Source organism: Aethalodelphis obliquidens, unplaced genomic scaffold, assembly GCF_003676395.1.
Source record: "Aethalodelphis obliquidens isolate GAN/ISIS:26980383/991018 unplaced genomic scaffold, ASM367639v1 scaffold21, whole genome shotgun sequence".
Classification (NCBI taxonomy): Eukaryota; Metazoa; Chordata; class Mammalia; order Artiodactyla; family Delphinidae; genus Aethalodelphis; species Aethalodelphis obliquidens.
In genome coordinates, this window is record NW_020837965.1 from 5,250,710 (window position 1) to 5,265,492 (window position 14,783).

The following is a 14,783-nucleotide window of genomic DNA, read 5'->3' on the forward strand; positions in this document are numbered from 1 at the left end:
GCTTTTTTTTTTTTTTTTTTGCAGTGCGCGGGCCTCTCACTGCTGTGTCCTCTCCCGCTGCGGAGCACAGGCTCTGGATGCGCAGGTCCAGCGGCCACGGCCCACGGGCCCAGCCGCTCCATGGCACATGGGATCCTCCCGGACGGGGGCACGAACCCGCGTCCCCTGCATTGGCAGGTGGACTCCCAACCACTGCACCACCAGGGAAGCCCTCCGGCTTTCTTTTGATTTCCATTTGCATGGAATATCTTTTTCTAACCTCTCACTTTCAGTCTGTATGTGTCCCTAGGTCTGCTGTGGGTCTCTTATAGACAGCATATGTAGGGGTCTTGTTTTTGCATCTACTCAGGCAGTCTATGTCTTTTGGTTGGAGCATTCAATCCATGTACATTTAAGGTAATTATCAATAGGTATGTTCCTATTACCATTTTCTTAATTGTTTGGGGTTTGTTATTGTAGGTCTTTTCCTTCTCTTGTGTTTGCTGCCTAGAGAAGTTCCTTTAGCATGGTTTGGTGGTGCTGAATTCTCTTAGCTTTTGCTTGCCTGTAAAGGTTTTAATTTCTTCATCAAACCTGAATGAGATCCTTGCTGGGTAGAGTAATCTTGGTTGTAGGTTTTTCCCTTTCATCACTTTAAATATGTCATGCCACTCCCTTCTGGCTTGCAGAGTTTCTGCTGAAGGATCAGCTGTTAATTTATGGGGGTTCCCTTGTATATTATTTGTTGCTTTTCCCTTGCTGCTTTTAATATTTTTTCTTTGGATTCTATTTTTGATAGTTTGATTAATATGTGTCTTGGTATGTTTCTCCTTGGATTTATCTTGTATGGGACTCTCTGTGCTTCCTAGACTTGATTGACTATTTCCTTTCCCATATTAGGGAAGTGTTCAAGTATAATTTCTTGAAATATTTTTTCAGTCCCTTTCTTTTTCTCTTCTTCTTCTGGGACCCCTATAATTAGAATGGTGCACTTAATGTTGTCCCAGAGTTCTCTGAGACTGTCCTCAATTCTTTTCTTCTTTTTTCTTTATTCTGCTCTGAGGTAGTTATTTCCACTATTTTATCTTCCAGGTCACTTATCCGTCCTTCTGCCTCAGTTTTTCTGCTATTGATTCGTTCTAGAGAATTTTTAATTTCCTTTATTGTGCTGTTCATCACTGTTTGCTCTTTAGTTCTTGTAGGTCCTTGTGAAGCTTTTCTTGTATTTTCTCCATTCTATTTCCAAGTTTTTGGATCATTTTAATATCATGACTCTGAATTCTTAAAACGGCCAGATAGAACCCTAGGACAAATGGTGGAAGCAAAGCTATACAGACAAAATCTCACACAGAAGCATACACATACACTCTCACAAAAAGAGGAAAAGGGGAAAAAATCATAAATCTTGCTCTCAAAGTCCACCTCCTGAATTTGGGATGATTCGTTGTCTATTCAGGTTTTCCACAGATGCAGGGTACATCAAGTTGATTGTGGAGCTTTAATCCGCTGCTTCTGAGGCTGCTGGGAGAGATTTCCCTTTCTCTACTTTGTTCTCACAGCTCCCGGGGTTCAGCTTTGGATTTGGCCCCGCCTCTGCGTGTTGGTCGCCGGAGGGCGCCTGTTCTTCGCTCAGACACGAGGGGGTTAAAGGAGCAGCTGATTCGGGGGCTCTGGCTCACTCAGGCCGTGGGGGGCGTGGGAGGGGCACGGAGTGCGGGGCGGGCCTGCGGCGGCAGAGGCCGACATGACGTTGCACTAGCCTGAGGAGCGCCGTGCATTCTCCTGGGGTAGTTGTCCCTGGATCCCGGGACCCTGGCGGTGGCGGGCTGCACAGGCTCCCCGGAAGGGGGTTGTGGATAGTGACCTGTGCTCGCACACAGGCTTCTTGGTGGCGGCAGCAGCAGCCTTAGCGTCTCATGCCCGTCTCTGGAGTCCGCGCTTTTAGCCGCAGCCACGCCTGTCTCTGGAGCTCCTTTAAGCAGCGCTCTTAATCCCCTCTCCTCGCACACCAGGAAACAAAGAGGGAAGAAAAAGTCTCTTGCCTCTTCGGCAGGTCCAGACTTTTCCCCGGACTCCCTCCCGTCTAGCCATGGAGCACAAACCCCCTGCAGGCTGTGTTCACGCCGCCAACCCCAGTCCTCTCCCGGCGCTCCGACCGAAGCCCGAGCCTCAACTCCAGGCCCGCCCGCCCCGGCGGGGGAGCAGACAAGCCTCTCGGGCTGGTGAGTGCCGGTCGGCCCTGATTGTCTGTGCGGGAATCTCTCTGCTTTGCCCCCCGCACCCCTGTTGCTGTGCTCTCCTCCGCGGCTCCGAAGCTTCCCCCCTCCACCACCCGCAGTCTCCGCCCGCGAAGGGGTTTCTAGCGTGTGGAGACCTTTCCTCCTTCACAGCTCCCTCCGACTGGTGCGGGTCCCATCCCTGTTCTTTTGTCTCTGTTTTTTTTCTTTTTTCTTTTGCCCTACCCAGGTACGTGGGGAGTTTTTTGCCTTTTGGGAGGTCTGAGGTCTTCTGCCAGCGTTCAGTAGGTGTTCTGTAGGAGTTGTTCCTCGTGTAGATGTATTTCTGGTGTATCTGTGGGGAGGAAGGTGATCTCCGCGTCTTACTCTTCCGCCATCTTCCCGGAAGCCCCACGAAACTATTTCTAGAGTACTGTATAGTGTACCTGATAGCTATTTATTTAAATCCATTTTACTGAAATACAGTTGATTTACAGTGTTGTGTTAATTTCTGCTGTACAGCAAAGTGATTCAGTTTTACGTATATATATTCTTTTTCATATTGTTTTCCATTATGGTTTACCACAGGATATCGAATATAGTTTCCTGTGCTATACAGGACCTTATTGTTTATCCATTTTATATATAATAGTTTGCATCTGCTAATCCCAAACTCCTAATCCATGCTTCCCCAACGTCCCTCCCTCTTGGAAACCACAAGTCTGTTCTTTATGTCTGTGACTCTGTTTCTGATTTGTAAATAAGTTCATTTGTGTCATCTTTTAGATTCCACATATAAGTGATCTGATAGCTACTTTGATCCTTACTCCAGCTCTCTGAGATCCGTGGGCAGGAGTGGTATTATCACTTTCTTAATCATCGGGCAACTAGGCACAGTGAAGATAAATGATCATGATAGATACAGAGAAGGGACCTTAATAGTTGAAGGTTCTTTCTTTTGCCTAACTCTTAATAGTTGAAGGTTCTTTCTTTTGCCTAACTCTGACATAGGTTCTGACATAGGATCTCTGTCACAGAAGAGATATGTCTCACAGAAGCAGGAGTAATAACTCTTAAAAATATTAGCCAACTTTTTCGCGAATACCATGTTTTATGAATTAGAACCATAAATACCCCAGGGTCATCTGTTTATATTGCCTGGCCCCTTCAAAGTGTGAAGTCCATATAAATCAAGAATTTAAATCAAAGCACTGGAAATAAGCAACTACTCTTCATCTATATTTCTTTTTCACAGAATATTCATCCTTAGAAATCCCTTGATTGCTCTTATTACAGAAGGTGTTTCAAAGCTGTGGAATAAAAGGAGGAAAAGAAGGCAGTTAAATGCACTCTGAACCTCCCGTTTATTCTAGCTATGTCCCGTGAGATGTCATCAGAAGGAATGAGTTCCAAAAACTGCTACAGAAGAGGCTGTTGAGTTATTATAAAATGATCATTTTTATTTTTCTTTTCATTCATTTATATTTTGCCTAAGGACAAATGTATATAAAGTCTTTGCACTTAGTTAATGCTCTGTAAAATAGAATGATAACATTGCCATTCTTAAATATGTTACTTTACTTTTCTACTGTGTATTCTTGTTAAATCTAAGATGTATTTTCATATATATATGAAATATATATCCTGAAAACAGTTTTCAATGTAATTTAGGAACTGAAGGGTAAACATAAAACAAGTTGACTAAAAGTGGGTGTGATTTTCTTATCTGAGCCTGCCAAAACTTCACCAAAGAAAAATCATTCAAATGTCTTTGCAGTTAGATTTCTTTTATAAATTGGAAGCTATTCCATCATAGGAGATGTTGTGAACCCTAATTGATGAGTATTTATAAAATATTTCCACAATGAGATGAAATGACATAAAACTGAGACGGATTAATGGGAAGATGCCTGAATGACAGTGTGAAGATATGAAAGTATAGCTGAGCCAAGTTCTATTGATTAATTCAGCAGCATTTATTTCCTGGGCATTCACAGTGTTGATAGAGAGATAAATTAAACAACCCTGTCCTTCAGGAGCTCATGGTACAGAAGGGTTCTGAATTTTCATTTTGTTTGACAGTAAGACTTAATATATATTTTCTTAAACCTGAATACTGTGTAATTTCCTAGGACTTACTTTGTTTTGCTATATAAAAAACTAGCTCCGTTATGAAAGTTAAATTAAGTTGACTATAGTTAATCTCTGAAATAAACCTCATTATAGAGTCCACTCTTCATAATTTAGAATTTTATGAGTATGGAGTAATTAATCAGGAATAGGCTATTGTCTGACCTTGCTTTGTATACTTGATAGAGAACAACTTCATATTAAACCATTGTCATTTAAGTAAGATAAAATGATCTGGATCAGCCCTCTACTGCCATTTCCATTGCGTGGGAATTGAGTTTCCATCTTGTTCGCTGTTGTTTATTTTTTGCCACATGTTAGCAAACCATTGTCTTTCTTCTCTCCATCATTATCCCCATCCCCACACAGATACATAGATAAAGTCAAAGGAAACATATTAGGGCATACAGTTTGACACAGTAAAAAGAATGTAGATCATTAAGTTAGATAGATCTGGATTAAATTCCTGATTTCTTTGGGTCCTAGGCAAGTTTCTTTTTGTTTTTTATTTTTTGTTTTTAACCTCATTCTATATATAGCTTTCCTCATCTTTAAAACTGGAAGAGTGACTGTTACAGGCTGAATTGTGTCCCCTCGAAATTTATATGTTAAAGTCATAACCTCCACTACCTCAGACTATAACTGTAATTGGAGATAGAGTCTCTAAAGAGGTAATTAAGTTAAAATGAGGTCATTAGGGTGGGCCCTAATCCAATGTGACTGGTATCCTTATAAGAAGAGGAAATTAGGACACAGATGGGTAAAGATGATAGGCCACGTGGTGACACAGGGAGGGAGAAGAACATTTAGAAGCCAAGGAGACAGGCCTTAGAAGAAATCAACCCTGCTGACACCTTGATCTCGGAATTCTAGTTTCTAGAAATGTGAGGAAATAAATTTCTGTTTTTTAAGTCACCCAGTCTGTGGCACCTTGTTTATGGCAGCCCCTAACAAACTAATACAGCAACAGTATCTAAAATGAAAGATATAGGAATTTGAAATATTATACTGTATGCTATAATATATAGTGAGTGATTCATACATATAGCTAGTATGATTATTGATATTAGTAGTAACATTAGTATCATAATTAACATTGTGAAGCACTACCAAAGGTTTGTGAAAGAAATAATTGCCCCAAAAGAAAAAATAATGAGCTTGTGAAAATTCTTTTAAGCAGGGGGAAGTTTAAGTGTGTCCCTGGAAGCTTTGCTTTAGATCAGTTTTAATGTATAGCGCCTCATATACTTTCTCGCTAATAGAGGGATATGCTCTGAAATGTTGCCTCCGTGTTTTCTGGCTTAATGCCCTTTGGTTTTAATCATTCTTTCTTTAAGAAAGAGAAAGAAATTGCCCCTTATGGAGAGAGCCCTTACCTTGCCTGAGCATCGTTTAAGAAATGGGGCTTGGATCTCCCCAATGATATACTTGACTCAGGCAATGTCCTCAGTTCCTCAGTTAGCTGAGCAGTAAATCTGATCATTTCTTTGCCAAAGATAAAGGATGTTCTTTAAAATACATGAAATTTCTCTCTTAATGTTCAGTCCCTTCAGTTTTGCTTTATTTAAGGCTACTTTATCATCGGTTTTGGTGTTTATTTTTAAAATTTTGGAGTAGAAAAAGTAGATCATAATAAACCATACATTGAATAAATACATTGCAGGGCTCTTTCTAAAATCTATGTCACGTATCTCGTATTTCCTCGTGGCTCCCTCTGTAATGCAGACATTTTGTTGTTCATAGTTTTTTTCATCTGTTATTTACCCTCCCCTTCTCCTCGTGGAGCTCTTGGTCTCCAGGAATTCCTTTAGGGAAGCTATCATACATCGCATGGGTCAGCAGGACAGCTTCTCCCCTGCGGAGGGGAGAAGGCAGAATTAAGAAAGGGAAGATCCGGCTCTACTCTCAATTCCAACATTTAACACCAAATCAAGTCATTTGATCTCTTTGAGCCTTTGTTTACTTTTCTATTAAAACAGTAACAAAAATATTTGCCATTAACACTTCAGTGGGTACTGGGGAAAGAGATGTCAAATGAGATGCTCCCAAAGAAAGCAGTTTGAAACCCATTTGAAGCTATGGAATTATAAGACCCTACTGTTACGAACACTCCCAAAAGAGCCAGGGGTGTCTGTAAGGGGACCCATGGAGCAAAGTAAATATGTAAAAGAAATTGAGAAACTGTGTTTTTCAAGTCATCAGTCATTACGAGACCCTTGAGCTCTATATATCTTCATTTCCTAGAGGAGATACTTGTCATTTTCAAAGTCTTTCCATTTTGGTTTTATTATCTGTATGATAATTGATATGAATAAAAGATAATTGTAAGTTAATAGCAATAACTACATCTACTGGCATAATATATTTTATGTCCTTGATAATCTATTTTCCAAAAGGATTTACCAATTTACAGTAAAGAATGCAAATGTGAATAAGGTTTTGATGAAAGAGTAATAAAATAGAAATAAGGAATAGGAACCTGATATAATAGAGGTAAACAGACACACCTTGGTGCCTTGATATTTTATACTAAATTCTCAGGCAGTGTTCAAAGAGCACCAGAGAAGGAGTCTGACATCTTGTTTCTTATTCTAGTTTACCTAGCAGGTGGTTTGCATGCTAAGACTTATACTTATTACTTAATTTATTATTCTACCTGCTATACTTTTCTACTAGCAAATTATCTAGTTCTCTATATTTTTTCTATTTTAATTCATTTATTATTGAAGTATAGTTGATTTCCAATGTTGTGTTAGTTTTAGGTGTACAGCCAAGTGATTCGGTTTATATATATATGTAATATGTATATATAATATATATAATATGTACATATTATATATACATATTATATATATTATATATGTATATATTATATATAATATGTACATATTTTATATATATATTCTTTTTCAGATTCTTTTCCCATATAGGTTATTCCAAAATACTGAGTATAGTTCCCTGTTAGTTCTCTTTAAACTTAACTCTTTCAGATCTCCCTTGGGAGATGCTTCCAAACTTGTTCCATTTTAATACCAGCTGAACATTATTTCAGAAAGAGCTAATTTGTTGTTTTTAAACATAAATATATAACCGACATTATATATAAATGCTTTTCTGGAGCCATTTTATTTATAATTATTTGATGGGGAAAATAATAAATTAATTCCAGGTAGTCTATTCTATTTTCTAACTAAACTTTCCTTTTTTTATACACATACATACACACACACATATTAATGCACATATGTATATATATATTATTTTTATATCTAGTGTAAATCTTAAAGTGGACCATGATTCTATTCCTGTTGGTATCCAGAAAAGTAATATGCTCTACGTATATGGAGCTGCCAAAATCACCATCAGCTCCATCCCAGTAGCGAGCTGTCCAGTTATGAAAACAATAAGCCATGCCCATTGTTGGTGCTTTCGAGACAAAAGAAGTTGTGTTATAAAACATGTCATGCTTGTTGACTGTTTGAAGATGAGTATATCCACCTTATCATGGCTAATGGTGACAGTGTGGAGATTTCACTCCTGAAATACTGTGTTGGTTGGAACTCAGCAAAGCAACTTCAGCTGCTTGCAAACTTGCAAACCCTGCAATGTTAAATGGCCAAAATACCACCACAGCATGTTTTTCATAAGTTGAATGAATCACTTTTTGTTAGCAAGCAGGAAATTTCCCTGGTTCTGATTATTAATAAATGTAGCATGATCTTAGTACCAGCATACTGAGCACAGTGAGAAACCAGCAATCAGAAACGCTAGTCTCTTTCTCGGAGTAGAAAGCATGTGATTAGGTATTGCATGTCTTAGAAGTGAAAATCGTTAATGGATTAAAGAGGATTCTTATGGTTCCTGGGATGCTCCCAAAAAGTTGATTTGTAATCCACATTTAAAAATAATAAAATTAACTTTTTAATTTGAAAACGTAAAGTTATTCCATGTTCCCCCTGGGACTCTAGGCATTTTATATTAAAATTAACAGAAAGCATGTATTTATCTTTAAAAACCATGCAAGACAACAAAGCTAATTAAAGAAGAAAAAAATAACAAGTTATCAGAGCAGAGGGTTGTAACTATTAATTAACTTCCTCTAAAGCCAGCATTGGACTGTGGAAGCATTCAGGGTCTTTAGTCACACTTACTAGCAAATTCAGTACCAAGAATACATTTTAAAATTTATTTCTATATAGCAGAAAAAGCTGTATGCTAAGGACTTTGTACCTTTTATGACCTTTTCAGCTATAAAGTTAGAATTATCTAACATAGTGATATCCTACATTCAGAACAACAGAGGCAGTAAAAATAATTTAAATTAAAAAAAATTAAATCATATTCTCTTTCTACTTATCGTAATATTGTCATAGTGTAGTTTCACTCTTTGTTTATTTAAAAATTGAAGTCACTGTGACCTTCTGGCCACCACGTATAAGAAGTTGTGTATTTATCTTTTAAAATGCTCTTCCTCTTTGTATTCTTTGTATTGAGAATACTGAACAGGGCAGTGGGTGGAATATAAGCGGAGTAGAAAGTTTGTAAGGTTATTTGTATGGTGAGAAAGCCAGACTAGCTTTTGAAAACATGTCAGATTTAGGGGTTATGGCTTTGTTTTCATTCTGCTTCGTTCTTACGAGAAGCTGTGAAAAAAATGAAGTACAGTCAACTTTACATCATTGGTATAGTTTATTGTAGAATGATATTAAGCTACAATGAGTATATGGTAAAGCCAGGCTTTTGGAGGCACGAGGGTCCAGATGGAGACTTAAAGGAGGTGCCACTTATTTAAGTCAGATACTTGGGTCTCTGTTTCCAAGCAGGGTTAACAAATGAAATATTCCATAGAACTGCTGTGAAGACCCAGCTAATAAATCTGAAACACACTTTGGCAAACTGTAAAGCACCGTGTATATGTTGCTATTGTTATCACCTTTTGACTTTTTCTTTCTGTAGTGACAAAATTATTTCCTGATAGAGTATGGATTTATTTCTGTAGCAGAATCCACTATATATTTAGGATAGAATAGGGTAAGATTTTACAAATTGCCACAAAATGTCACAGGCTGATTTGCACTTTTGGTGATTCTATATATTAATCACTGAGTAACCTTCAGTTTTCCAAATAAAGAGTAAAGAGAATGGTGATGACATTTGTAATCATCTACAGAAATGGAGTTATTTAAATTCTTCACAGATGGTGAGATATCAAGAGTAAATCATTATATCCACATTTCTAATTTTAAGAATCTTTGAGGGTGTTGGTGGATAATAAGGAACAAACATTGTTTTGCATGTAGAATTAAACATAAACTTTCCATACTACAATCCCAAATTTTCCAGATGACTGTGGAGGGCATTTCAGACACCATCCCCTAAGAATTGAGAAACTCGTAAAAGGAAAATAATGTTATGCTGCATACAATACACAAACTGATCATATTGGAGCAACTAGAATACTGACCTTTCAAAGAGGACAAATTAGATTCTATATGCCTCAGAATACAACGTGGCTTCATGCCTTAGAAGAGGATGGCATATGACATATACTCCTAATTCTAGCCTCATAGCAGCTTAGTCTGTCATTTCTAAACAAGCTGAATAACTCATTTCTTCTTGAAACAACATAATTCAACCCAATATTCTCTGTAAAGTAAATTGATCAGTGATTGAGATTTTTAGTAAATGCTAGAGATATATGAATGCTTGTCTAATGGTGCTTTAAAACAGTTTCAAGGATTGGACTATGTTCAGTGGGAAACACAAGAAAATCTAATGCCAGATGTTCTCTGAACTTTGAAATGAGTGACATATGGAACTACTCACTATGGGTGACATACACACAATCATAGAAACTACAGTGGTGTAGTCTGTTCTGGCTACCAAATCTGCATGCTTTTTCCCAAATTCAGATTTAAAAACTTGTTTGTAAAAATAGATTTTTGAAATTTAGGAGATGCAAATATTTTCTTTATTTGTCTTCCTCTTTGTTTTCTAAGTATTTTTAAGTCAATATATTTTTACTAACCCCTGGGTTTATAAATTATAAGAGTTAAAACACAAGTAAATATTAAAAACAACGTTGAACCCACTAGTCATAATTGATAATACTGCTTTTCATGATCAAAATTCACTAAATTGAGGGTTTTTTCCTATGTCTCCTATGTCTTCTTTTTGAAATTTAGTTTGGAAAGGAGCTAGAAACTGTTATAGAATACCGGATAAACACCACAACTTGGGGAAAAAATATAGAGTTAATTTTTTAAAGACCTCCAGAATTAATTTTTACCACCTTTTTTATAGCAACATAAGAGGGAAATGGGCAAATGCTTTGAGTCATGTAACTTGGTTTTCTCAGGCTCTCTTTTCTGTGAGGGTGACAGAGGGCACAGGCAGGAAAGGAATAACGGCTTTGGACTTCCACGTTACCTTTAGTTTTGTGTGGCCTTCCTGGAACTGCTCCCTACTCCACTGACCAGAATATTTTGATAGCTAAGAGATGGGGGAACTAGTTTCCTATCTCCTGCCTGCCCTGGCCTAGATTGAAGAAGGCAGAAAAGTTGTTTGTCCCAAGGTAGCAAAGCTCTCAGACACAGCATGTTATCTGCCCTCTGCCCTTATACAGCAGGATCTGAAGATGCGAGGAATGTCTCTGGCTAGCATCGGCTTTGTATTAACTCATTTTGCCTGCATCTTTAGTTTGGGGTGACAGCCGTCTTCCAAGGCTTTGGATGCCATCCCTCTTGGTCACCATATTCTGGCACGTGGCGGCCATTTCTCGCCACAGCTGCCTGTGCAGAGTCTCAGCAATGTACCCACAGCTGGCAATACGCACTGCAGGGTCCTGACGGCTCCCTCTCTCCTTGCTTTCGCAGCTGGTGCCACGTACATCTTTGGGAAAAGTGGAGGCCTCATCCTCTACACCTGGCCGGCCAATGACAGGCCCAGCACGCGCTCTGACCGCCTGGCTGTGGGCTTCAGCACCACCGTGAAGGATGGCATCTTGGTGCGCATAGACAGCGCCCCAGGCCTCGGGGACTTCCTTCAGCTTCACATTGTGAGTACTGGACTGTGGCCTGGATTCTCTTGTCTTCCTGGTGGTCTGAGTTGGTGAGGCAGATAAATGCACTGGAACATTCTAGATAGACATGGCAAAGGGGCGCATGCTTGTAACGTTGCCTCAGTGTGTTGGAGCCACACCCAGGAGGTGGTGTGTATTAAGCCTCATTCTACCCCTCAGATATGAACCATGATACCCAGAGGGTACCTCGGGGATAGAAAATTTAAAACTCTTCCTGTCCAGACTCCCTCCCCTTCTGGGTGGTTTGACCTGTCCTGAAACACTTAACAGACCACTTAGGTGTAAATAAGAGACTGACCTGGTATGGTTCATCTTGACCTGGTGCAAGCAGCAAGGCCACCTTGAGTGTCAATGATCTCCTAAGTTGGGGGAATCAGCAAAGGTTTGCTGTAAAGGGCCAAATAGAAATATTTGGGGCTTTTCGAGTCATAAGTCTCTGTCAGAGCTACTCAACTCTGCCATTGTTAATGTGAAAGCAGTTACAGACAATACATTTTTAAAGAATATGTATGACTATATTCCATAAAAATGTATTTCTAAAAACAGGCTGCAGGCTGTGCTTTGGTGACCCCTGCCCTAGCCTGCAGACTTTCTTGTAGCGACATAAAGAACATGTGATAAAAACTGAGGCCACAGTGGGTGGGGCAAAAAGAATCAGCACATTGACCAAGAGTTGGTGTATTTGTGTGTCTTGTATATCCAGCAGTTTGCTTGTATATATAAACCCAATAGGATTGCACCCTCACTCACTGCAGATCATTAAGAACACAGTGCAATTCTAAGAAATTAAAATGATTTGGAGGAAAAATTACTTTGTTGTGAGGATAGAAAATATTTTTATAGCCACAGTTAACCCATTTTATCACCTGTGCAGTCTGCAGTTAAGAAAGTAGGCTAAAGAAGGATACGATTCTCATCCATAAGTACCCAAAGCGCAGCCACCAAAAGCAAAGAGAGGAATTGTTCTCATTAGGTAGCAATGACAAGGCTAGGAAGAATGGATTTAATTTGAAGCAATAAGAATTAGGTTTAAATAGTAGGCGGGGAAAGCAGTTAAGAGGAAAAGTCAACGGGGGATTACCACCAACCTCCAAAAAGGAGGAAAAGCAACATTTACTGGGAATCTTTGAATGTGAGTTTTGCTAATGTGCCTATCTACCGAGGAAAGCAGAGTGAGATTTCATTGCTGGGCTCTGGAGTGGAGGTGGCTGGCTGGAACCACAGCAGCAAGTTCAGCCCTGGAAGCAGTGCCCGTCTCCAGCACCTGCTCTTCCAATATGCCTTGGAAACAGGAGCAGCTGGAAGGAAGAGGCTTAAGCTGGAAGCCTGTCTGATCTCAGAGTGAACCAGAGCAGGTCAAGACTCTGCTTAGGAATGCAGGGAAGGACTGCTTGGAAACGATCACCTTCAAAACGTAGAATAGGGGTCTTGAGAAGAGTTGTGAACCTTTAAAGCTTCCTCAGATGCTTCAGGAACCATATGGTACTATGAACCTGAGCTTAAGCATCTTACAAAGCCACGCCAAGGAGCACAGAGGAAGGCGGCCGTAGTTAGTACAGCTTATCTTTATTTGGCCTGTAAGAACCACCATAATTTACAAAACTGTGAGATTTATGCTGCGTATAACTTAATGAGTATTTCATGGCAGCTATAACTAGTCTATTATTACCAGCTCACTTTCATTTTCTTTTTTTATTCAGTGTGACTTACTAGGAAGAATAAGATTTGACACAGCCATGAGCATCTTTATCGAGTCAGATAATGTGCTACCAGTTTATCCATTTCTTCCCATTCCTGTTTTGTAAAGTGTCTCCACTTTTAAGAGAAATGTTGTTTGTTTGTTTGTTTTCTGGTAGTTTAGTTGGAGTTGGCAGTGTTTTTATAAAATGGATATGAGGATCCTGGGAACTTCAGGGAGGAACCAAAGCATTCCATGTTAAATCTTAAAAGCAAAAAAAAAAGAAATTTTACATCAAAATGTGTAGAGCCCCCTTGGGTATTGTAGACTTATTCCAATGATGCTTTCATTGCTTAAACATTCTGGAAAATTCCAACAGATTGTCCTTCAGAGCTTGGGTTAGGAAATGCCATCTGATATTTTTAGAGAAAAGTAAAAGAGACCCTACGATGTAAAGAAACCACACCATTCTGGAATGGACCCGACATGCCTGTGACCCTCTTGAGCATGGGAACCCTTCACTGGTCTAGTAATTTCAAATCATTTTCTGTTCACTAGTGGATCGTTTCTGGTGTCTACCAGAGATAGAAAGTGTGTGTGACTGTATTCCAGTAAAAATGTACTTATAAGAACAGGCTACAGGCTGTACTTTGGTGACTATAGCCCTAGGCTGCAAAGGTCCTCTTAGAGATGTAAAGAATATGCGATTAAAAACCGAGGTCAGAGTGGGCAGAGCAAAGGGAAGATTTTTTACCACATCGGAGAGGGAAGTTCCAAGTGGAAGGTCAAAAGACTTGATGACAAAATCCAGCCTCTTGTTTTGGACATTTACGTAGACGCATCAGGAGAATGAAACCATAAATACCTACTAATTTTATATGACTTTCACAATCTGTCATAGGTGGATTTGTTTATTAAACACAGTTTGTTTCCTTGTACTAAAGAAAAGTACTCAAAAAGAAAGGAAGTGCCGCTACTGAGAGCGGAAAGGGCTGGACAGGAGGTAAACGATTTCATTCCCCCTTGCAGTGCCCAGGCTCTGGCAAGGGTCACATGTGGGCAAAGCTTCATTCTTCGAGTGCGGGTGTTAATTGTGGAAATAACCAAAAATACCTTGGTGCTACTTCTGAGTTGTTGTCAAGCGAGTACGTTGCTCCGAAACAAAGTCTAAACTCTGAAATTAGTGTGTGTGGGGCGCGGGGGAGAGCACCAGAGAGGAAGGAGGGAAAGAGATTGAGAGTTTGTGTTTTATATACACCTGCTGAAGGCGATTCCTAGGAATTCCTGGAGGTTTTGAGCAGTGGTAACACTGTCATTGGAATAAGCCCTTTTTACCCCCCAAGTTAACCTATTTGAGGGAAGAGGAAATGCTCTTCCAAGAACACGGGGGAGTGTGACCCCAAGACGAGCACTCACACTAAAACAGACTCGCCTGTCGTGGAGACCCCAGAGTAGGAATGGCAAAGAGACTTCATCTCGCCTGCCCGCTCTGAGTGCCTCTCGCTCTCTCAGTGCAAGCACTGCATTGGGAGGATTCGTGAGAGCAGTAGGTAAATCCAGCAAGTAGGAGTTCTGGCTTCCACTAGCCATGTCTGCCACTCTAGGCTGCACACAGCCCTTCCTCACATGCTTGGAGTCTCCCATATCTCTTCCTTTGTCATCCTGAAATCCCCACACGTTAAAAACTCTGTAGGGAAGT

The 14,783-nt window shown here is 39.7% G+C and overlaps 1 protein-coding gene across 22 annotated transcripts in view; it reads left to right on the forward strand.

Annotated features, from left to right (window-relative positions):
• Window positions 1-14,783, forward strand: part of NRXN3 (neurexin 3) — a 1,686,346-nt gene that overhangs the window by 1,296,983 nt on the left and 374,580 nt on the right. For all 22 annotated transcript variants that reach the window (XR_003435587.1, XR_003435591.1, XR_003435588.1 and 19 more), the window contains one exon: window positions 11,201-11,382. Coding sequence is in view for 18 of the 22 variants with exons in the window: in XM_027120199.1 (XP_026976000.1) it covers window positions 11,201-11,382 (182 nt within the window). In the remaining 4 variants the exon portion in view is untranslated. The remainder of the gene's footprint in view (window positions 1-11,200; window positions 11,383-14,783) is intronic.